We start from the raw sequence: 23,049 nt of genomic DNA, 5'->3' as shown, positions 1-23,049 counted from the left end.
CCTCTGACAGATGGGAGGGGCAGAGCAGCAGCAGCTGGAGGGGGGAGGGGAAGCAGGGGGGGCGGGATCATATGTGGGGTGCCCACCCACTGGACAGGCTTCCCTAGCATCTCTGTAGGGAGGGGCATCCTCCTGCTCCTCTTGTGCACCAGGCCCTGCACCCCGAGAGGGTTAACCAAGAGGACAGGACCGCAGGAATGCGACGCAGAGCTTGAGAGAGAAAGAGAAGCCGGCAGCCGGTCTGGGCGCAAAGCAGCCCCTCTTTCTTCCATCTCAGAAACCCCCTCCCTCTGTCCTGTGCAACTTCCCCCCCCCCATACCTCCCCCCCCATCCTCACTGAGAGAGGACAGAGCAATTAATCTTGCTGGTTTAATTTTTTTGCAATTTGATACAAGTATTTAATTCCCTTCTGGTAACTGTCTTTAAAAAACGAAATAAATAAAAATGACCTTTTTATTGCATTTGTAACATTTGGCACAGTACAAACCCTCAGTGCACCTCCCCCCTCCCCCCTCCCCCCCTTTTTCTCTTTTTGAAATAAGATAACTGTAAATATGGAGACGGCTTTTTTCCAAGGCTTTAAGAAAAGAGCGTCTCTATAGAAACGGGTTTGTTTTTACTGCATTCTAAGTAACATCTTCTAAAAAGGACAACTCCCACCCTCCCTCCCTCCCTCCCCCCGCTGTTCCTTGGTTTTGAAATTTTCTGTTTTATCTTCTCCGCCACTGTCTTTGGGAGCAAGGCTGTTTATGTTTTTGCTTTAAATAGGTCTGATGCCGAAACTCGCCGTGGGGATCTATGCCTCTGTCCCGGGGGTGGGGTGGGGGGGGGGGGAGAGATTCGGAGTTACACTTCCTTCTCAATGCAGCTAACAAGTTAGAAAACAGGCTTTTCTTTACATTTTAATAGAATCTGCTTCTTCTTTCAGCCCATGACCTAATATAGAAGCATATAGGGGGGGGGCGGGGGGCGGGAGAACGGGACTGCCCTCCTCCCTCCGGCTATGAAACTTGGTTTTGTCTGTTGTGCATCCTATTGCATTTATTTAATAATGGGGGGGGGCAGGAAAGGAGTCAGATCTGAGTTTCCTGCACTTTCTCCTTGGGGTGGGTTTGTATTATATACGGTTCTGCAATGGTCGTGACCGTGGGGTGCAGGGAGTTCCCCAAACAGTTTTCTGTCCAGTGGGCCCCCTGGGAGGGTTTGTAAGTGTTGTAGTGGTCATGAATAGCCGGCAGCGCAACTGCCCCCTCACCTGACATGCCAGACGTGGTCGAAGGGGTGGCGGTGGTGGTGGCGGCGGTGGCAGGCGCTGCCCCCGCCGAGGCCGGAATGTCTTCGTCCACCTGTATGATTTCCACGGTCCTGGCGGCCCCCACCGTACTCCTCTGCTGGTGACGCTTGCGAAGTTTGTAAAAGGCGACCAGCATGGCCGCCGCCAGGAGGGTCACGGCCACAAAGCAGCCGATGATGATCTTGGTGGTCTTCATCACCTCGTCCAGGCTGGTCTGCATCTTGTCGTTGCCATCCAGGGTGGCGTCCTGCCTGGGCGTCTTGGTCGTCTGGACGAGCACGGTGGTGGTGGTGGTGTAGGCCGGCTGGTAGCCCGTGGAGGCAGTCGGCACCGGCTTGGTGAACTTGGGGAAGAGATTCTCAGGCGACGTCTCCGTGGTCTCCACCGTGACCGTGGTGAAGAAACTGTAGTTGGATGTGTTGAGCTCAGCCGTACTCACATTGAGGTAGGCCGAGGCATTGGAGTGCCCTGCCACATTGGTCACCATGCACGTGTACGTCCCCGTGTCCGTGAGGAGGACCTGGGAGAAGTTCAGGGTGCCGTCGTTGAGGACGGAGATTCGGGGGTGGTTGGAGGCGTGGCTCAGCACCGTCCCGTTGGGCAGCAGCCACCGCACAGAGGACATGGCAGGGGTCCGGCACTTGAGCTCGGCCACCCTCCCCTCAGAGATGTTGAGGTCCCGAGGGGCATCCAAGATGAAGGGGGCCGAGCACTGGAAGGCCGTCTGGTCCACCTCCACCAGGAACTTTCCCCGCATGTGCGTGGGGGCATGGCAGCGCCCGCAGCAAGAGGAGTTGGTGGGGATATATTCCCGAAGCCACCAAGATAGCCACAAGATGTCGCAGTCGCAATTCCAGGGGTTGTGGTGCAAGTGCAGCTCCACCAGGTACCTCAGAGGCGCGAAGAGGTCGTGGGGCAGAGAGGTGAGGTTGTTGTGGGCCAGGTTGAGCTCCACCAGCGCCGTGAGGTCGTCGAAGGCATTGCGCTCGATGGCGCCGATCTGGGCACTCATAATCCACAGCTTCTTGAGCGACTTCAGTCCGTGGAAGGCCCCCGGCTTAATGGCCGGGAAGGTGTTGCCGGACATCTCCAGTTCCTCCAGCCCCACCAGAGGGGAGAGGTTGGGCATCTCCCGGATGGCGCACATGCCCAGGTTCAGGTACTTCAGGTTGTAGAGCCCCTCGAAGGCCCCCTCGGAGATGTACTTGAGTTTCTTGAGCTCGCCCAGGTCCAGGCGCATGAGGGAGGGGACGCGGTTGAAGGCGTAGGACGAGATGCTCTCGATGGGATTGTTGCGCAGCCAGAGCTCCCGCAGCTTGGAGAGGTACTCGAAGGCCCCGCTGGGCACCACCGTCAGCCAGTTGTCAAAGAGCTCCAGGGTGTTGAGGCTGGCCAGCCCGTTGAAGGCCCCCACCTCGATCTGCCGGATGGCGTTGCGCCCCAGCTGGAGCACCTCCAGGTGGTGCAGGTGGCGGAAGGTGTCCGCCTGGATCACCTTGATGCTGTTCTCCATCAGGTTCAGGTAGCGGGTGCCAGAGGGGATGCCCAGCGGCACCTCGGCCAGCCCCCGCCGGGTGCAGACCACCTTGCTCAGCTGGTTACTGCAGGAGCAGACCGAGGGGCAGCTCTGCGGCCCGGGCCTGGCCGCCACGGCGCACGCCACCAGCCACGCTTGCGCCACGAGGTAGGCTAGGCAGGCGAGCGGGGCGGCGTTCCGGGCGGGCTGCGGAGGAGCCTGCCGCAGGAGCTTCATGGTGCGGCGCCAGCATTCTTCACCATCGCGGGGGACTCGGAGCCGACGGCGGGGCGAGCCGCCCTCCCGCCTTAGCCCGGCTGGACCCGGGAGCCGCCGCCGCCGCCGCCGCCGCCGTTCTCCATCGGGGGGGAGGGACAGGGCGCAGCGGCCGGCAGGCGGGGGCTGGCCGGCCGGAGGCGGTGGCGGGTCGCCCGAGGCCCGAGTCAGGCCCCCCGAGGGGTTGGCGGGGCGGGCGGCCGCCGCGGCACCCCGCACTGGGCGCCCGGGCGAGCGGCGCCGACGCTGTGCGGGCGCGTCCTTGGGCGGCGGGACAAGGGCTGGCGGCGGCGAGAGCGGTGGCGGCGGCTGGGGGGGCGCTGCGGGGGACGCAGCTCCATGGCCGGCGCGGCGGCGGCGGCTCCCACTCGCCCGCGCCTCGCTCCCTGGCCGGCGGGGCGCAGCGCCTAGGGCGGGGGGGCTCGGGGCGGCGAGCGGGAGTCCCGGGCGAGGCGGCGGGCGGCCTCCGGGGCCCGACGGTGGGAGCTGCGGCACCTGCAGCCCGCCGCGCCTGCAGCTTTCAGCGGAGCCCGGCGACTGCTGCGGGAGGCGGAGGCGGGCAAGCGGGGGCGGCGGCAGCAGCGGCAGAGCCCCGGACCATCCTAAGCCGGCGCCGCGACTGGCAACGGCCCCCCTCGCGGCTCCCGGGACTGGCGCAGGTAGCAGCCGCCTGGGCGGCTCTCGCATCCTTTTGTCCTTCACTCCGCCGCCGCCGCCGCCACCGCGGCCGCCGCTGCTGCTGCCGCCGTTGCTGCTGCCGTTGCCGCTGCTGCTGCTGACGCAGGGGCTTCTCGGCAGGCAGGGCGGCAGCGTCAAGCGGGCGGGCGGGCGGCTTCGCTCGGCGCAGGCAACGCCGCCCCTCGCCGCCTCCCTCCGGGGCTTAGCGGGGAAGGCGGCCAGCCGCGCATCCCCCCATTGAGCGGAGCGCTGGCGCGAGCGGCGAACCAACAACCCGGCCGTCCCGACGCGGCCGACTGCAAAGCGGATTTCGTGCCCTTCGGAGAGCCCTGGCCGGACACCCCTTTTTGCCCCTCCCCACCGCAGCCCTGCTGGGCCTGTCTAGAGCAGGGGTGGCGGAGCGGGACTCCGCGGTAGAGCACCGGAGGCGCCGCCCTCGTCGGTACAGGCTGCGAAGAGTTCTTGATGTCCCGGACACGAATCGGGGCTCCCTTGGGGACAGAGGTTGCCTGGGCCTTGGGAGGGGGGCTTCTCCCTTGCCCGGAAGGGAGTCAGGCCAGGATGGGGCCTGCCGCAGGCTCAGGGGACCGACCCCTTTGCCCGGTGCTGCTTTGAGAGTGAGCCGTGGCTGGTTTTTATCAGATGGGGGACTTTGCTATTGGGGCCCAGGCAGGAGGCGCCCTGGCCCTTGCTCCCAGCACAAGGCCTGGCTCAGAGTCCTGGACCATTCCTTCGGTCTGTGCCTCTGGCCCAAGTGGGGTTATGGAGGAGTGCCCTCAGAGCCCCCTTGCGTGTGGGAAGGGCGTGGGGTGGGCTAAGTGGGGCTGCTGAATTTCTGCATTTCAGGGACATGCGGCTGGCCAGCTGCCTTGAGGCTGTTGGAGAAAGCAAGAGGCAGTTAGGACTAACCAGCAGAATGGTAGTCTGCTGATGTGCATGTGCATGTGCAATAGTTCTATGGCTTCCAGACACCCAGGGCTTTGCTTTTTGGCTCCACTGAATGGGCTCCCAAGCATGTGCAAAGAGCTTTTCACTTGGGGTCTGTGATTCCTCCTGAGTTTCTCAATTTAAGGGAGAAAGGAGCCCATCATCTCACACTCTAAGCAGTTTCTCTGTTTCCTCAGTAGAATTGTGTGGTCGTTTATTGGATTTGCGCCTCTTTTTTCTGCCATAAAATAATAGGAATTTTAAAATTATGAGTAAGTCAGTCAAAGAAAAAAGCTTGGAACAGAAAGGCAACTGTGGGTTACACAAGAGAACAGTCACAAAACCTTTAAAAATTAAGACATTGGATGTTGACAGCTCAGAGCTCAACCCTGTATGATGGAAAGAAAAAGAGGATTGGCGCTCAAGGTCTCTGGCTGCTCTAAAATCCGGATTCAGTGCTAGAAAAATGCCAATTTCACCCATCGTCTCACCGGTCCAGCCTCTGGGGGAATGTCATTTTCCTGGCCTTGCATAAATGGGGGGAGGAGGTTGGAGACCCACAGAACGAGGTCCCTGAGGAGCAGAGCCAGAGTGCCAGCAGGTCTTGAGAGCCTCCCGGGGTGCGGGGAGATGGCTTAGGGCCCAAAGCAGGCTAGGCCATTGTGCGGAGTGGGATTAGTTTCCCCTCTGCCAGGCATGCCCATCTCCTCCCCGGGGATTCCTGCATTGGCTAGCTGGCCGGCCTGGAGGGCTACCCGGAGGGTTCTGCTAGCACGTCTTCTGCCCAGCGAGGCTCAGCCCTTCCTTTGGCCGGCCGGCCTGGCCTGCTTTTGCTCTTGCCGCCTGAGTGAGCCACAGGGCACCCAAGTGTGGCTAATCCGGGCTGGTTTCTGAAATTCAACCTCGGCTGCTTTCTTCCTCGCAGTGGGAGGGCTGCCGCCTTCCTGCTCAACTTTGGCAGGGATCCCAGGGATTCTCCTGTGGTGGCCGCCCCTCTTGGGGGCTGAGCGGTGTCCCTGCTTCCTCTGCCGTTTGGCCGGCACTGCCTAGCAGATGCCACTTTGCCCTGCCAGGAGGGGCAGCTGAGAAGCCCAGCTGGAAACCTTGCTGGGCCTGGCACCAGGACTCTCCTGCTTTTGCCCGGACTCTCTGCCCACTCCTCTTTCCCTTTAAAGAGAATGGCTGCAGGGGTCTCGACTCTGCATTCTGGCACCTCAACCTGCCTGGAGCAAAGCTGGAGGGCGCCAGATGGGGTCCCACCCAAGGCCTGATGGTGTCAGCGGTTAAGTGGTTCTCCTGCAAGGTTTCTTGGGTCAAGATTTTTGCTGAATTATTTTTCCGCCTCGGGTTCGGATGCTGCTGTCTGCTAAGAAGTCACTTTTGCAGAGTGCTTTTTGGAAGGCGGCTGTTCCTCTTTTCTTCTTAAAAGCTTCTGGTGGCAACCGCCAGCTAAGCACAGGTGAAAAATGCCACTAGCATTTAAAGCCCCAATTAAAAATCCAATATAAACATCTATAAAATCAGTCAGAAAGGTGAAACCCATTTAATGCCAGCAAATGTCAAGGCCTGACAACTGTTCAGAGGCACCCCTGGGAGGCCCACTTCTGTGGGGATCCTGTCCAGCTTCAGAGGAATGCTTTCTGGCCACTTGGCCGGGTTGTAGTGGGAAGCTGTGGGGGCTGCCAAGGACCATAGCTGGTGCTCCCCACTGCGCCTGGAATGCTGCCAACGAAAGCAGGGCCGGTGCTCTGGGCCCTGTGGAGACCCTTGTCTGCCAATGAGCTGGTTGCCAAGGTGGAGCGGTGGGCAAGAGGCACTGGCCTCTCCAGAGGAAACTGTGGGCCGAGGCATCAGTGCACTGCAGCCAGGCAAGGGCTGGACGTGGGTGAGGAAGCCTCAACTTCCTCCTCATTGAAAGGTAGCTAAGAAACACCGAAGGTTGGCCTTCGCTTATTAGAAGCTGGCAAATGTATGGGCCACTGTAGAAATCCCTGCCCATGGAGGTGCTGTAAGTCAGCAGCCCCTTCCCTTGAGAGGGCCCTTCTCCTCCCAGGCTGCTGGGGGATCAGCCCAGCCCTTCTTCCTCTAGGAAGAGCAAAAGGGCCAGGTAAATGCATCAGCCTGCCCCTTTTCCTCTCAGGCGGGGACCCCCACTTGGGCGGTGCTCCCGTCTGCCCCACAGCCGCCAGCTCTGATGGTATCTCCTCCTCCTCTTCCCTGAGCCTGATGGGCAGCCTTGACACTTTCCTGATAAGAGCCTCATCTGATGGGCTGGAGCAAGAGGCAGCAGACAGAGGCTGCTGCCTGTTGAGCGACATCCGTGATGGGTGGCAGAGGAGGCCTCAGTGGGCCAATTGTGCCAGGACAGCCACAGAGGCCCCCAAGACCCTCTTCCTGGGTTAGGGAAAGCAGCCTGGAGCCAGCCTCCCTTGCAAGTGGGGACGTGGTGTCTTGCAGCCCTGGGGAGGGAGGCCGACATGCAGTGGCGGCAGAAGGCCATTGGGAGGCCACAATCAGGCCCTTCGCCAGCTGCCTCCCTCCTGTGGAAGGCCTGTCCTGGCTCTGGGCTGGAGGGAGGGAGGATTGGATGTGGCTGCCTGGGGTAAAGTCATGGCAAGGGAGCCTAAAAGAGCTCTAAGCAGTCCTGGGGCCCTGCACAGCTTTGGCAGGCGGGGGTGGGGTGGGGTGGGGGGCAGGGTATCTGCTGCAGCTTTGCTGCTGCTCATCCACAGGGTGGGTGGATGGGTTGTCTCCAAGCCACAGGCAGAAACAGGCTGATGGAAAGGGGGCGTCCTGCTTGCTTCTTTGTTTATAAATAATTTTTCCATTTTCCAACATCATATTTATGTGCAAACTATTATCTATCATTAATCATTAATTTTATTACTGATTCAGGCCTGCCCGATTGCCACTTCCTTTCTTCACAACCTCCTCTCTACCTCTACTACTTTCCATCCTTCATCTCCTTCACTTTACTACTTCCTCTCCTCCTTCTCCACTCCTCCTTCTTCCACCCTATCTAACCTTCTTATTCCCTCCTCCTTCTCTACTCTTTCCTACCTACTTTCTTCCCTCCTTCTACTTCTCTCCTTTTCTTTCTGAAATGGCAGTCGAGCATCCCCAATATCATTTTAAATTTTTTAATTTCATATCTTCAAAAATTACTGTACATTAATAATCAATCCATGTATCATTTCCCCCCCCTCTCCCTTCCCGCCCCCAGACTTCCCAGAGCAAATACTGGGTATTATGACCAACAATCACAAGCTAAAGTATACAAAATATACATAACCTCCCACCTTTAAAAATTTAAAACTTTAGATCCCCTCACAATAAAAATAAAGAGATAGGAAAGAATAATAAAAAGAAAAAAAGAAAAGAAGCAATACCAACTTCACATATTACTTCTTCTTACAGTCCATTTTTAAAATTAATCCATCTTCTCAAATTCAATTTTTCCCCCCACTTGTATATTCCTTCAAATTTCATAAGTCCATTTCTCAAATTACAGTCCATCTTCTCGAACTCAAATTTTCATCACTTATATATTTCTTCAATTGCCATAACATTTAATGTCCGTTCTTCTTACAGTCCATTTTAAAAATTAGTCCATCTTCTAAAATTCAAATTTTTTTCACCCACTTGTATATTCCTTCAAATTTCATAAGTCCATTTCTTAAATTACAATCCAGCTTCTCAAATTCAAATTTTCATCACTTATATATTTCTTCAATTGTCATAACATTTAATATCCAATCTTCCAATACTACTCCATCAATCAAATATCATTTGAATAAAATCTCTCAAATATAATATTTCCAGCTTAACTTCATAACTTTTACTATCTGTAAACATGTCAATTACCCATGAGAGAGCGTTGCAGTAATCCAGGCGAGACGTCACGAGGCGTGAGTGACCGTGCATAGGGCCTCCCGTCCAGAAAGGCGCAACTGGCGCACCAGGCGAACCTGGTAGAACGCCTCTCCTGGAGACGGCCGTCAAATGATCTTCTAGAGACAGCCGCTCATCCAGGAGGACGCTGTTGCGCACCCTCTCCATCGGGGCCAGTGACTCGCCACCGATGGTCAGCATGGATTTAGCTGACTGTACCGGGATGCCGGCATCCACAGCCACTCTGTCTTGGAGGATTGAGCTTGAGCCTGTTTCTCCCCATCCAGACCCGACGGCCTCCAGACACCGGACAGCACTTGATAAGCTTCGTTGGGGTGGTCCGGTGTGAAAGTACAGCTGGGTGTCATCCGCATACAGCTGGTACTTCACACCGAAACCACTGATGATCTCACCCAGCGGCTTCATGTAGATGTTAAACAGAAGGGGCGAGAGGATCGATCCCTGCGGCACCCCACAAGTGAGGCGCCTCGGGGTCGACCTCTGCCCCCCCGTCAACACCGACTGCGACCGGTCGAGAGATAGGAGGAGAACCACCGATAAACGGTGCCTACTCCCAATCCTCCAACCGGCGCAGCAGGATACCATGGTCGATGGTATCGAAAGCCGCTGAGAGGTCTAATAGGACCAGGGCAGAGGAACAACCCCTATCCCTGGCCCTCCAGAGATCATCCACCAACGCGACCAAAGCCGTCTCCGTGCTGTAACCGGTCGGAAACCGGACTGGAACGGGTCTAGATAGACAGTTTCATCCAGGTGCAAGGAAACTGATATGCCACCATATTTCTACAACCTTCGCCGCAAGGTTGGAGACCGGACGATAATTACCTAAAACAGCCGGGTCCAGGAAGGCTTCTTGAGGAGGCCTCACCACCGCCTCTTTCAAGGCGGCCGGAAAGACACCCTCCACCAAAGAAGCGTGTCGCCTGAGCCAGCCTCCCTTGCAAGTGGGGACGTGGTGTCTTGCAGCCCTGGGGAGGGAGGCCGACATGCAGTGGCGGCAGAAGGCCATTGGGAGGCCACAATCAGGCCCTTCGCCAGCTGCCTCCCTCCTGTGGAAGGCCTGTCCTGGCTCTGGGCTGGAGGGAGGGAGGATTGGATGTGGCTGCCTGGGGTAAAGTCATGGCAAGGGAGCCTAAAAGAGCTCTAAGCAGTCCTGGGGCCCTGCACAGCTTTGGCAGGCGGGGGTGGGGTGGGGTGGGGGGCAGGGTATCTGCTGCAGCTTTGCTGCTGCTCATCCACAGGGTGGGTGGATGGGTTGTCTCCAAGCCACAGGCAGAAACAGGCTGATGGAAAGGGGGCGTCCTGCTTGCTTCTTTGTTTATAAATAATTTTTCCATTTTCCAACATCATATTTATGTGCAAACTATTATCTATCATTAATCATTAATCATACTGATTCAGGCCTGCCCGATTGCCACTTCCTTTCTTCACAACCTCCCTCTCTACCCTCTACTACTTTCAGATCCTTCATCTCCTTCACTTTACTACTTCCTCTCCTCCTTCTCCACTCCTCCCTTCTTACCCTATCTAACCTTCTTATTCCCCTCCTTCTACTCTTTCCTACCTACTTTCTTCCTCCTTCTACTCTCTCTCCTTTTCTTTCTGAAATGGCAGTCGAGCATCCCCAATATCATTTTAAATTTTAATTTCATATCTTCAAAATTACTGTACATTAATAATCAATCCATGTATCATTTCCCCCTCCTCTCAGCTCCTCGGAGAACCAAGGAGCTCCTGTGCCGGGTCAGAGGCCGCAAAGGCACGACCCGGTCTAAGGCCCCCGCCGCGGCCCGTTCCCAGGCCGCAACAAGTTCCTCAGCCGAGCCGTGAGCCAGACCCTCAGGAAATGGCCCAAGCTCCGTCCGGAACCCCTCCGGGTCCATCAGGCGCCTGGGACGGAACCAACGTGTCGGCTCCGTCTCCCTGCGGTGGTGAATGGCGGTCAGAAAGTCCAGACGAAGAAGAGAGTGATCTGACCATGACAAAGGTTCAATGACTATTTCCTTTAAGTCCAGATCTCTCAACCACTGACCAGAGACAAAAATCAGGTCCAGAGTGCCACCCCCAATGTGAGTAGGGCCATCAACTACTTGGGTCAGGTCCAAGGCCGTCATGGAAGCCATGAACTCCTGAGCTACCGTCGATGACGAGCCGGACGATGGCAAGTTAAAGTCCCCCACGACTAAAAGTCTGGGGGTCTCAACTGCCACCCCAGCAAGCACCTCCAGGAGCTCGGGCAGGGCAGCTGTCACGTAGCAAGGAGCCAGGTACGCGACCAGCAAGCCCATCTGACATCTATGACCCCATCTCACAAAGAGGGATTCACCCGCAATCTGAGGTACAGTGGTCTCCTCGGCTCTAGACTCTCTAATCACAACCGCCACCACCACCCCTACCCTGGCCTCGGCTGATGAAATGCTCGGAAACCCGGTGGGCACATCTGAACAAGGGCACGCCTTCTGGGCCCAACCAGGTCTCCGTAACGCCTATAAGGTCCGCGCCCCTGAATAAGATCGTGAATTAGGGGGCCTTATTGGCCACGGACCGTGCATTGCATAACATCAGCCAAGGTTCAAAATTACTGTACATTAATAATCAATCCATGTATCATTTCCCCCTCCTCTCCTTCCCACCCCCAGACTTCCCAGAGCAAATACCGGGTATTATGACCAACAATCACAAGCTAAAGTATACAAAATATACATAACCTCCCACCTTTAAAAATTTAAAACTTTAGATCCCCTCACAATAAAAATAAAGAGATAGGAAAGAATAATAAAAAGAAAAAAAAGAAAAGAAGCAATACCAACTTCACATATTACTTCTTCTTACAGTCCATTTTTAAAATTAATCCATCTTCTCAAATTCAATTTTTTTTCCACTTGTATATTCCTTCAAATTTCATAAGTCCATTTCTCAAATTACAGTCCATCTTCTCGAACTCAAATTTTCATCACTTATATATTTCTTCAATTGCCATAACATTTAATGTCCGTTCTTCTTACAGTCCATTTTAAAAATTAGTCCATCTTCTAAAATTCAAATTTTTTTCACCCACTTGTATATTCCTTCAAATTTCATAAGTCCATTTCTTAAATTACAATCCAGCTTCTCAAATTCAAATTTTCATCACTTATATATTTCTTCAATTGTCATAACATTTAATATCCAATCTTCCAATACTACTCCCAATCAAATATCATTTCGAATAAAATCTCTCAAATATAATATTTCCAGCTTAACTTCATAACTTTTACTATCTGTAAACATGTCAATTAAAACAAATAATCATTTAAACTACATCCACAATATAACAGTAAACAATTAAAATCATTACATCCACATTATCTAAATTCATAAATTTCACTTTCCATCCTTCACAATTAAATAATATCATCCCATAGATTTATACCATACAAATAGCAAATAACAAAAATCCTATAATTTATATCCTAAACAAATCAATTCCAAAAATTGACCATAATCATCATATTCACATCTTAAACATTCCTCCCCTCTCCCATTCTATTTTCCATCATTTCCAAACCAATTAACTTAGCATCTAACAACAAAGGATTCCCACTGTTTAAAACATTAATATAAAAATGTCTCCCTCTCATAACTGAATTAAGAAAATACTTTCTGCCTCTAAAATTCACTGACAAACCCATTGGAACTTCCCATCTAAAATATATCTGATGTTTCTTAAACTCATCCACTAAAAAAGCAAATTCTCTTCTCTTTCTTAACATTTTAGGAGGAATTTCCTTCATCATTTTTATATCTTGTCCCAATATTTGAAATTTATTTTTATAAAAAGCTTGCAAAATTTCATACCTAACCTTTTTAGATGTAAAATAAATAACCACATCCCTCGGTACTCTATTTTGTCTTGCCCACCAAGAACTAACACGATAAATTCTTTCAATATTAATCTCAAAATCTTCCATCTCCACACCCTTTATCTGAGCAAAGGCTTGCGTAAAAATCTCTTTTAAATTTTCCTTCCTATTTTGCTTCAAACCTCTCACCCTTATAGCATATTCCATTAATCTATATTGTAATATTACTCTTTCTTCATCTGCCCTATCTACCTTTGCCTGTATATCTTCCATCTTGCTTCTTCACTCCCTCCATTCCGTCTTGAAGTCAAAGAAGGGGGCCTAGGCTGGCTCTCGGGGGCATCCCTGGCCGTGACTGCGAAGCAGTGGGACAGCCTGCCCTGAGAGAGGGTCTCTGGACTGGTGCCCCCTCCCCCGAGTAGATTTTGGGGGTGGGCTAAAATGATCTCTGAGCCACTTCCAACATGTGCCCCCTATCCTGTCCTTCAGATGGGGGTTGGTTCTTTTGGACCCTCTGGGACAGTCTCTGGCAGGGAGGGGAAATTTTGCAGAGAGGAAAAGCTGTCGAGGGTCAGTGATCGTTGGGGTGTCTGTGATGCTTGCTTTAAATTTCCAATGGGGTTTCGGGGATGAGTGCCCTCACCCAATGCCCACCGCGTACAGGAGGGATGCTCCAGCTCCTGGTGCCATCTGTTGCATTCTACCCACAGAGCCTTCCTGGACTCTTCAGCCAACGGGTGCTTGAGGCTGGTTGGAGGCTGGCCCCAGAAGCGAAGAGGGCAAGTGCCTGCCTCAAGTCTGGCTGCCTAGCCCAGCTGCTGGCTTTAGGCAGTGGGCCTCTCTTCCCACCCACGAACTCAGCTCGTCTCTGCTCCCCATTCCTGCCCCATGCACAGAGTCCTCCCTATGCACGGTTACCTCACGATATGACTTGGAACAGGAAGGCCGGTCACTGAGGGGATTGCAAAGTGTGGAGGGCTTTGACGCTTCTTCCCCCGCTGCTCTCCCGGGGGATGCTGGTCCTGAGTCCAGCCCCAGGATGACCAGCCAGCCTAGGCGCCCTTGCCCCATTCGGCGGAAAGGCAAGATTGGGTTGGGAGACTGGAGCCCCGGATGCCCCCACTCACCGACGACTGAAGGCAAGTAGGTCCACCAGTGGCTCCGGGAGGACAGGTGGGTCTTTCCAGCCCTGGGGCCACCCAGAAAGTCAGATGGGCATGGAAGGCATCCTGAGGGGGTGGAGGGGGGTTCCCCTTCCTCTTCTCTAACACCAGGGCACTGGGTAGGTTGACCCAAAGGCAACCTGCCTCAGGAGCTGCCCTGAGGCCTGAAGGTTCAAGAGGTGGAGTGAAGGGGAGGGGTCAGGCCGCCTCGTCCCTCAAGCAACCGTGCCCAGAGCTCAGCCTTTTGTCCCCTCTGGCTGCTTGGTCTTGGTGAACCCACCAAACCTCTGGGAGAAGCAGATGGAGGAGCCACAGAGCCTCCAGCCCTCCTCCTGGCTTAATGGTGGCAAGGGTGGGGCAGTTTGCTGGCATCCAGGGATGAGGCACTCTGTATAGCTTGATCCCTTTCCTCCTTTCTTCCTTACCTCCTTTTCCTGCAGCCAGGCACCTGAGCTGGCATCCTTCCCCAGAGCTGAGCTGGGCAACAGGAGGAGCAAGCGGCTTCCCAGAGAGCCCTGGGCCCCCCTGCCCAAGAGCCCTAGGCTAGCTCCCAAGGCCTTTAGTGGGGTCTTTCCCCGGCCAGGCCTCCCCTTGCCTGCAAACCTCATCAAATTCCTGAATATTTAGACGTCAGCTTTATTGCTTAGTAGAGCTTGAAACAGCTGGAATAAATACAAGTGTTTGCAATCAGGAGGGCCGAGTTTTATGGCCCAGTAGCTCACCTGGCCTCCAAGGGGCCACCCGGTTACCCTTGGGCCGGTGCCCTCTGGCCTGGAGTAAGGGCTGCTGCCCTTGCGCTGGGCTGGAGACTGGCAGCAGCCCCTGCAGGGAGAGGGGAGTCAGCCGAAAGCTCTCCTCCGTCCTGCTCAGGTGGCTTTCAGGGCCATTTTTTTGCAAGGGGTTCCTGCGCCCCCACCAGGGGCAGCAGCTCCTGCACTGCCTGCTTTGGCCCACTGGTGAGCTATGAGGAGCGGCTGCCCCAAGGCATCCAGGTGGCCTCCTCCAAGCAGGGCTCAGCCAGACCCTGAAGCAGCAGACCCCAGGCCCAAAAGCAGCCATCCAAGAAATGGGGGAGCAGGTTCCATGCAGCAGGGTTGTCCTGGGAGAAGCTGCTGCAGAGGTGGGCTCAGCCAGACAGTTAGAGGGCGGCCCCTCTGCGGCCGCCTCAGCCGAGTGCCCTGGTCCCTCCACTGCCCCACTGACCTTGCTCGCTGCTCGCCAGTCGCCATCCATCTTGGCACTCTGAGCAAAGTCACCGACTGCTGGCATCTGGCCCAAGACGGGTGGAGGTGGGGCAGCTGTTTCCTCACTTGGAGACTAGCTGCAGCAAGCCTGGACTTGGGGGCTGGTGGGGGTTTGGGAAGCCCTTCCCTCTGGGGATGATCTGGGTCTCTCCACCTAAAGGAGGGTGTCTCTAAGGGGCCGATGATGTGTCGTGGGGGGGGGGGAAGGACAGTGCCCTTGTTGAGTCTGCCCTCCCACAGCTGCCAGTCGCTTTGTCCCCTCTGCAGGTGGACGTGGAAGTGGAGAGCATGGACAAGGCCGGGAACTTCATTGGGTGGCTGCACATCGAGGGGCTCAACCTCTCAGTGGCGCTGGTGGAGCAGGCCCTCTCCAAAGTGCACTTCACAGCCGAGCGAAGCAACTACTACAAGCCCCTGACGGTGGCTGAGGCCTCTGCCAAGCAGAAGAAGGAGAAGGTACCAGCTGGGCACTGGGGGAGGGAAGGGCAGCCTCCCACCCATGGGTGCTGCGGCTGAGTTGGGGTTGCTGGACAGAATTTGCTCCCAGCTCTGCTACTTGAAAGGAGGTTGGGGTCCTAGCCTCACCCACTGCTGCCCAGAAGCACGGTGGGGCAGCACCCGCCTTCGCCCTCCTGCATCCAGCGGGTCTTAGGGACTGGATTCTTTGTCGACTCGGGCAGCCTGCTGGGGAGCCCACCAGGAAGGCCCCAAGTGGCAGCCTTACCAAGGGGGAGGAACGTCCGCCTTCCCCCTGTGTGCCTTCCGCTTTGGCCATGGAAAGGAGGCTGCCAGCTTATCCAAATCCTCCTTGCAAGCATCTGGTCAGTTTCTGGCCTCTTTCTCCCCCCCCCCCCCCCCCCCCGCAATGTGGGGCTTCTGGTCTGCACTTTCTGCCCCGCCCCAGGTTCTGGGTCTGTCTGCACACTCCCTCCCGGCTGCCCCCCTGCTCCACTTCCTGCTGCTGTGGCTGCCCCTGGCAGGTGCCTCTCTTGCCCCTCCGTGCCACCTGCTCCTCCAACTGGCCCAGAGGAAATGAGCATCCCTTCCCCCACCCTCCACTTTTCAAGAGGGCCCTCTTGGAGACCCTGAAGGTCACCAGGAGAAGGAAATGGGGGGGAGGTCAGGTCAGACCCAGAGGGAGCTGCAGGCCATTTCTCTCCCCAAAGGGTTTCAGGCACAGGCAAATTTCCTCCTGGGCCTGGTGCGGGGGGGGGGGGGGAAGGCGAGCAAGTGTCAGGGCAGCAGGGCAGGTGGAGGAGTCTTGAATTGGGGAGGGGAGGGAAAGAGCCTCCAGGAAAGATGGCAGCTACACGAGATGAAGAGTCTGTTTGCCACTTTACAGGACTTGCCTTCTGCCAGCAAATTAGGCAGCTTATGGCATTAAGAGAATCAAACGGGACAAGTCAGTATTAAAAGCAATTGAATCATAAAATCCATAACTTCATTTCCATTTGAATATAAAGAATGGCTAAAATTAAAAAAGCAATCTGTGGGGCAACTCCGTGTTCACCCCAAAAGGCCTTCGGGAAGAGCTGTGTTTGGGGCCATCTTCGTCTCAGGGGACACGTGTTCCAGCGGGGAGGGGCTGCTGAAAGGCCCCAATAAAGAGGGCCTTCTGCAGGTGGGGGACTAGGCAGGGCAGGCGGGAGCTACAGAGGAATAGCCCGGAGCTCAGAACAGACCTCAGAGGCCTCCGGGTTAAGAGCAGCTGTCCCGAACCCGGGCCTGAGAAGGGTTCTCTCCAATGCTGAGAAGGGAGATTGGGCTGGTGGTGATCAGAGGTTCCATCCTGAGAAGCAGCCAACAGCTGGGCAGATGGGAACAGGGGTGCCTTTTGGCTGGCTGGGCAGCCCATCTTAAATGGGGCACCTGTGGTGATTGTGGGGGGTCAGGGAGATTTCTTCTCCTGGGGAAAGTCCTTCCCCCTCATTTTCTTGCTCGCCTGAAAGGTTCATAAGCCCCCCCACCTGCCACAAGCACCCCACTTAAGATGGACTGCCCAGCCAGCCAAAAGGTGCCCACAGGTCATCCCTCTGATGCCCCCAATGATGATCCAACATTCAGCTTCTGAGCATTATGGGCTGCCTGGTAGAAGTTGGTGTGAGTTGATGGAGGAGCGGGTGGCAGCCGTAGTCAGGAGGGTTCGCCTAGTGTGCCAGCTGTGCCTCTTCCTGGACCAGGGCAGGAGGGTATTCAGACAGTCCCTGTGCCCTCTCCGTCGAATTCCTGCCCTGGAAGAGCCCCAGGAAGCTGCAGTGGCTGCTGAGGGCAGTGATGGGTGTGGAGCAGGAGGCCAAGTGAACGGGGGGCCTCAGGTGAGTGCCTGGATGGCCCCCACCAGCCACCAAGAGTTGAATCATTGGTGATGGGCAACCAATGGAATCAATAATCAGCCTTCCAACGTTGGGGGGCCTCGGCTGTGCTGCTTCCCACCAGGCAGACTTGGCAATGTAGCCTGGACTAGCACGGAGGGTGAGCTTGCTCTCCCCCAGGGCGGGCTGCTGAGTTACCCTCCCTCCCAGGTGTGGTCACAATATGAAGAACCCACCGTGGAAGACGTGGTGCCCATGGCTGAGGAGAAAGAGCGCACAGCCAACTACAAGCCTGTCTTTGTGACCGAGGTCACCGACGATCTTCACTTCTACGTGCAGGATGTGGAGACGGGTGAGGGGCAGCCGTGGGGGGTGCTGTTTGGGGGGACAGAGACAGCTGGAGGCTCTGGGGAAGAGGGTCTCGGGCAGGGGTGAAATGTAAAATTTGTTACTACTGGTTCTGTGGGCATGGCTTGGTGGGGGGTGGGTAATGTGACTGGCTGGGCATGGGGGGGGGCAGGGATTTTTGCTACTGGATCTCCAAACCACCCGCCTCCATCACTACCGGATCAGGCGATCCGGTCCGAACTGGGAGCATTTCACCCCTGGTCTCGGGGAGGGGGAGGAGTGGAGGCCAGGGCAGAAAGAGTCTGGGGGCCTGGTTCAGGTGAGGCTCGGGGAAGCAACACTGGACACAGTGCCCAGACGATAACCACACTAGCATGGGGAGGGAGGTGGTTGGCCGGCCTCACTCACGCTTTCTTCCCACCGCCCCACCCCCCATCTCGGCAGGGACCCAGCTGGAGAAGTTGATGGAGAGCATGAGGGGCGAGATTGCTGCCTGCCCCCCTGTGGAGGGAGCCTACACCCCTCGTCGTGGGGACTTCTGCATTGCCAAATTTGTGGATGGAGAATGGTATGCCTAGGTCACCCAGAGACCCTCTTCCCCAGCCAGAGCGAGAAGCGATCCTTCTCTGCCAGGCTGACTGGCACCAGGCACCCCCTTCCTCATTGGGAGTCTTGGATCCATTGCAGGACCTGTGCCCTGTGGTGCCCTCCAGGCAGACCTGTCCCACCCATCTTCCCGCCAGTTGCAAGAGGGAGGGGGCAGGCTTGGGCTTTTTGAGGGGGGACCCATGTTTGGCCAGAAGGAGAAGCTAGTCCCTGGGGCCGGGGGACTGCTGGGAGAGGGGCTGGGAAGGAAGGACGGGAGGGCACACAGGTTGGAGGGCCACGGGCAAAGGAAGCAGAGTTTGGCCTGGCAGGAGAAGCCCAGCTGTTACTTCTCCTTCCTCCCATCCCAGGTACCGGGCACGGGTGGAGAAAGTGGAATCCCTGGCCAAAGTGCATGTCTTCTACATCGACTATGGCAATGTGAGTTGGGAGGGTCTTGTGGGGGGCAAGGGTATCCCCCCCCGATACTGGCAGGAAGCGGCTGCCGCGGCTCCAAGCACCAGAAGCAGCTGCCCAGGACAGGAGGCTCTGGGGCGGGAGAAAGTGGGTGGGGGGAGTTGATGTGGTAGAAGCAGACTGAGCAGATCCTATGGGAGGCAGCCAAGGCTTCTGCAGCCAGGGTGTCCACTCCCCACAGATTCTGCCTGCCCCAGAGCTAAGCCAGGGCAGAGAAAGGGCCCTCTGGGCTGAGTGGGACCCAGGCAGGAGGGGCAGCAGAAACCTCTTTGGCCCTGAAGGGCCCCAGTTGGGAGGAAGGGGAGCAGGGGCCCTGGGAGGGTTGTCACCCTCGATCCCAGGTGGGCTGAGCCAAAGGGGCAGAGGGGCCTGTGCCAGAAATCACTGGTGGTGACAGAGGGGAGCCTTCTAGCTTTCTGCCAGAGAAGCCCCCCCACCCCCGGGCATCTGTGGCAGATGGAGACAGGCCTGGGAAAGACGACTGAGGGTGTCTGGGGGCCTCTCATTTCACATAGGTGTGCCCCACCTGACTGGTTGGTTTTGATCCTTGGAAAGAACCCGTGGCCCCTCACAGGGCCCCCCCCCAGGTTATTCAGCCTCTGTCTGCCGAGATTCAGGTGGTGCCACCTTTGGTTGCCATCTTGGCTGCTTGGAACAGCTGCAGCCATAGTCGGGGGTCAGTGGGCCGCTGCAGCCACTGACCGTCTGCTTTACTTCTCTCTCTCCCCCCCCCCCCCGTCACCACCACAGAAGGAGACCCTGCCTTCCACCCGCCTGGCCGCCCTGCCACAGGCCTTTGGCACCCGGGTCCTGCCCGCCCAGGCAACCGAATATAAGTTTGCCTTTATCCAGGTGCCTCAGGATGTAAGTCCAGGGCAGGTTTACAGGGAAGGAAGTGGGTGGGGGGGATGGCAGCTGAGCAGCCGAGAAAAAGAGGGGGCTTGGTGGTGGGCGGCTGAACCCTCTTTGAACCTCTTTAATTTGATTTATGCTTTTCATTGCTTTTGCATTTATGGTTGGAATGCTGTTACTTTGTGGTGCTGCATTCTGACGTTCGTGTCCTGAGGGTGGAGGCGTATCATTTGGGGCTCCAGCCTGTCCGTGGGGAGAGCCTCTTAAGTCCATAGAGGGGGCGCCCTCCGACAGCGCCTGTTCCCCCTTCGGCAGGCGTGAGAGGGTGGCCCCTGCGGTTCCACCAAAGCAAGGCTGCTCTGGCCTGGCGCTCCCCATCCCCCTTGACCAGCAGTGTCCGTCCCTTGCAGGAGGAGGCCCGGGCAGACGCAGTGGACAGTGCTGTGCGGGACATCCAGAACACGCAGTGCCTGTTGAATGTGGAATACGTGGGGCCCAGCTGCACCCACGTCACGCTGCAGTTTGCTGACTCCAAGGCCGATGTGGGGCTGGGGCTGGTCAAGACAGGGCTGGTCATGGTGGAGCCCCGGAAGGAGAAGCAGTTCCAGAAAGTGGTGAGCCCTGCGGGAGGGCGGGGGAGGGACCTGAGGGAGGGAGGGACGGCCTCTGGAGCCAGCGGGCTCTGACACCGCATCTCTCTTGCAGATCACCGAATACGTGAATGCCCAGGAAGCTGCCAAGAGTGCCCGAGTAAGTGACCCGGCGGTCTTCCCCCCCACGGGAAGGGAGGGGGAGAGCAAGCCCTGACCTGGAAACCCTCCCCCTGCCTGAGTGGGCAGGGGCTTTCTGCAGTGGTGAAACCCACTTATCTTCGCTACCGATTCGGGAAACGCCTCTTCTGCGCATGCACAGATGGTAAAAAAAATGGGATGTAATGACGTCCCGGTTGGAGGGCGGGGCCTCCCACCACCGGCGCTACCAGTTTGGCGAGCCAGATAGGACAGGGGAGGGATTTCAACACTGGCTTTCTCCCTGGGGGGCTCATTCCATTGGCTTGTCTCCTTGCAGCTGAACCTGTGGCGTTACGGAGACTTCCGTGCTGATGATGCAGATGAATTTGGCTACAGTCGCTGAGACCCTTCACCTCCCCCCCCGGCCTCCCCCCTCCCCCCCCCCGCCACAGCCTCTGCCCGCAGCTGGAGCCTGACGCCTGCAGGGGCACGGGGAGGCGCTCAGACCTCTAGGGAGCAGGCCCTGCAAAGCAGGGGAGGAGGAGCGCTCCCCAAACCCCCCCCCCCCCCCAAGCTGCACCTGGCCTCTTGATGAGCAAGCAGGAGAAGTGATTTAAGTTGAGCTTTGGAAGCAAATAAAAGTAGTGAGAAGCTGGGCCAGGCAGTGTCTTTTTGGCTGGGGGTGGGGAGGTGCCCCACAGGTCTTTAGCTTCCCTACTCACACAGACACACAGCCCTCTTGGAGTTGCACAAGGTGGGGTTGGCCAGTCTGGGGCTAGAGGTCCCTTTGCACCTGTTGTGGGGGCCCTGCCAGTTAGATTATTTCTATTTTTAAAATTTATATTTTACATTTCTGAACCACACATCTCCCGCAAAGAGGGAGAAAGTTCATTTGACCAAGGGCTTTGTGTGTCGTGCAACTTTTGCTTCCCACCCCCCCGGAAGATGAGGCTGGTGTCAATCCCCGGCCCCAGCCCAGCAGGAGCTTTTGTAGAAATCCTTCCTCTCGAGCGGGTGTCGCCCACGGGAGTGCTGGGTCTTGAAAGAGGAAAGGGGGCCCGGCTGCTCTGGGGCTATTTGAGAAGACCTCTGCAGAGGTGCTGCTTCCCAAAACTATTTGAAGGAGCAATAGAGGAATCCAGGAACTTTTGTGTTGAACAAGATAAGGAAGACTCTGGGCAGCCCCGTTTCTCATGAGAAACTGGCCCCACATGAAGGGGGGAAGAAGCCACTTTCTTATGCATAGGTGGATCGGTTCCCATCCACTCCTTGCTAGGTGGAGGCTGACCTGTGCTCCTTTGTCCCTGGATGGGCAACTGATTTGCAGACAGGCTGATGCTGCCTCCATCCCGGTGCCATGTCTCGGGCGTTGGCAGAACTGATTAGAAGCGATCCCAGCGAATGAATGGGTGGGGCCCTTGTACAGCGGGGGCCACACAGACAGGCAGAGGGAGCGTTTACCTCTTTCCCTCACCTCGCAGGCCTGGGGTGCACAATCTTGGCACAAGTTGTAGGCGGCAATTGTGGCAAGGTCACCTCCCAGGGCTGGCATTTGGGATGAGGGGGGACGTTTCTCTTGATTAGCCAGACCTCAACATGGCACAAAATGGCACTTGCAGGATTTCAGGTCCCATTGCAATTGGCTTTCCTCTGACCCTAGTCTCTGGGGAAAGGGTCGCACAGCTGCAAGAGCCTGGCATTTTTCCATGAATGTCAGCATCAGAGTCTCCACAGGGTTTCTGGGCCCTGGTAGCGCGGAGGTTTTCCTGGCCACCCTGTGACTGGAGCAAGGAGGGGGCTGCTCAGCCGGCCTCCGTCCACCATGGGCAGAGAGGAAGGCCTTCCACCACAAGTGGACTCGGACCTCTGCAAGCCTCAGTGGTGCCAAAGCACTGAGATGGCGCTAAGCCCCCTCTGCACCCCCAGGAAGATAAGGAAGCCCCCACTCTACCCCAAGGTTCAACTGTTCAGCCGCTGTTCCTCAGCACCTTGGCTTAGAAGGAGCAGCCGACCATCTATCCTGCATTCTTTCTCCCCACCCGACCACTCCTGGAACCCCCAGGAGCTCTGGGCAGCAGCATTTCTTCAACAGTTGGCATGTGTGCCTCACAGTCAAGTGGGAAGAGAGGTCAGCCTGTGCCTACCACAGCACAAAAGGCGAGGGGGGAGAAAACCAGGGTGGGGGCGTGGTTGAAGTGGGATGTTCCTCTGGCCACCAGCAGATCCGAGGCACTCTTCCGGGAGAGATTGGCTCAACTAGGCGCCGGGAGTTCCAGTCCCATCAGCTGGTGAGGAAAAGGTTGAGGCATAGCTGGGCAGAGTTTTGACTACAAAAGCCACCAATGATACAATTTAAGAATTGGCTTGAATTGTGGTTAGTGCAAGAGGGAGGAAGGAATCCAGCCCCTTCTGTGGAAAGGATTAATTTCCACATTGACTTGCAGTGCTGGGCTTGGAAGAGGAGGAATTACTCGCCCCAAAAGGACTTAAAATGGAGGAGGCCAGAGGCGCTTCAGCCCAGGACACAGGACATCTGGCCTTTCAAAGGGGGGGGTGTCCCATGGGGTGGGGGGAGGAGGAGGACTTGAGGCAAAGGGAAGGTGGCCTGGCTGCTGTCCGTGGTGCTGATCCAGCAGAAGGAGGCACAGTTCCCTGTTGCTCCTGTTGTGGGGGAGGGGAGCTGTGGCAGAGCAGGCCCCACGGGATGGAGGAGGGAAGGAAGGGGGCTCCAAGATCCAGAGCTGGACTTTGTGCTGGGTTGTGCAGGCCGGCCTCTCTCCGCCGCAGACACTGGTGCCTTGTTTGACTTTGCAGGGCTGATGCACGCGCCACGCAGAGAGAGGGAGCTCCATGGAGACCCCGTGGGCATCCCTTCCAAGGGTTTGCAAATA

The 23,049-nt window shown here is 56.4% G+C and overlaps 2 protein-coding genes across 2 annotated transcripts in view; one reads left to right on the top strand and one right to left on the bottom strand.

Moving 5' to 3' along the window:
• Positions 1 to 20,740, top strand: part of SND1 (staphylococcal nuclease and tudor domain containing 1) — a 121,386-nt gene extending 100,646 nt beyond the window's left edge. Inside the window, exons 17-24 of the mRNA XM_058189994.1 lie at positions 15,121 to 15,309; positions 17,376 to 17,517; positions 17,958 to 18,081; positions 18,470 to 18,539; positions 19,326 to 19,439; positions 19,838 to 20,041; positions 20,133 to 20,177; positions 20,496 to 20,740. Coding sequence (XP_058045977.1) covers positions 15,121 to 15,309; positions 17,376 to 17,517; positions 17,958 to 18,081; positions 18,470 to 18,539; positions 19,326 to 19,439; positions 19,838 to 20,041; positions 20,133 to 20,177; positions 20,496 to 20,561 — 954 coding nt within the window. The 3' untranslated portion in view covers positions 20,562 to 20,740. The remainder of the gene's footprint in view (positions 1 to 15,120; positions 15,310 to 17,375; positions 17,518 to 17,957; positions 18,082 to 18,469; positions 18,540 to 19,325; positions 19,440 to 19,837; positions 20,042 to 20,132; positions 20,178 to 20,495) is intronic.
• Positions 688 to 6,156, bottom strand: LRRC4 (leucine rich repeat containing 4). Its single transcript, XM_058189995.1, has one exon. The coding sequence runs from the start codon at positions 3,772 to 3,774 to the stop codon at positions 1,075 to 1,077; it is 2,700 nt and encodes an 899-aa protein (XP_058045978.1). The 5' UTR covers positions 3,775 to 6,156; the 3' UTR covers positions 688 to 1,074.
• Positions 20,741 to 23,049: the final 2,309 nt, after the last annotated feature.

Source organism: Ahaetulla prasina, chromosome 7 (assembly GCF_028640845.1).
Source record: "Ahaetulla prasina isolate Xishuangbanna chromosome 7, ASM2864084v1, whole genome shotgun sequence".
NCBI classification, from domain to species: Eukaryota; Metazoa; Chordata; class Lepidosauria; order Squamata; family Colubridae; genus Ahaetulla; species Ahaetulla prasina.
This window is presented reverse-complemented; position numbering and strand designations above follow the sequence as displayed.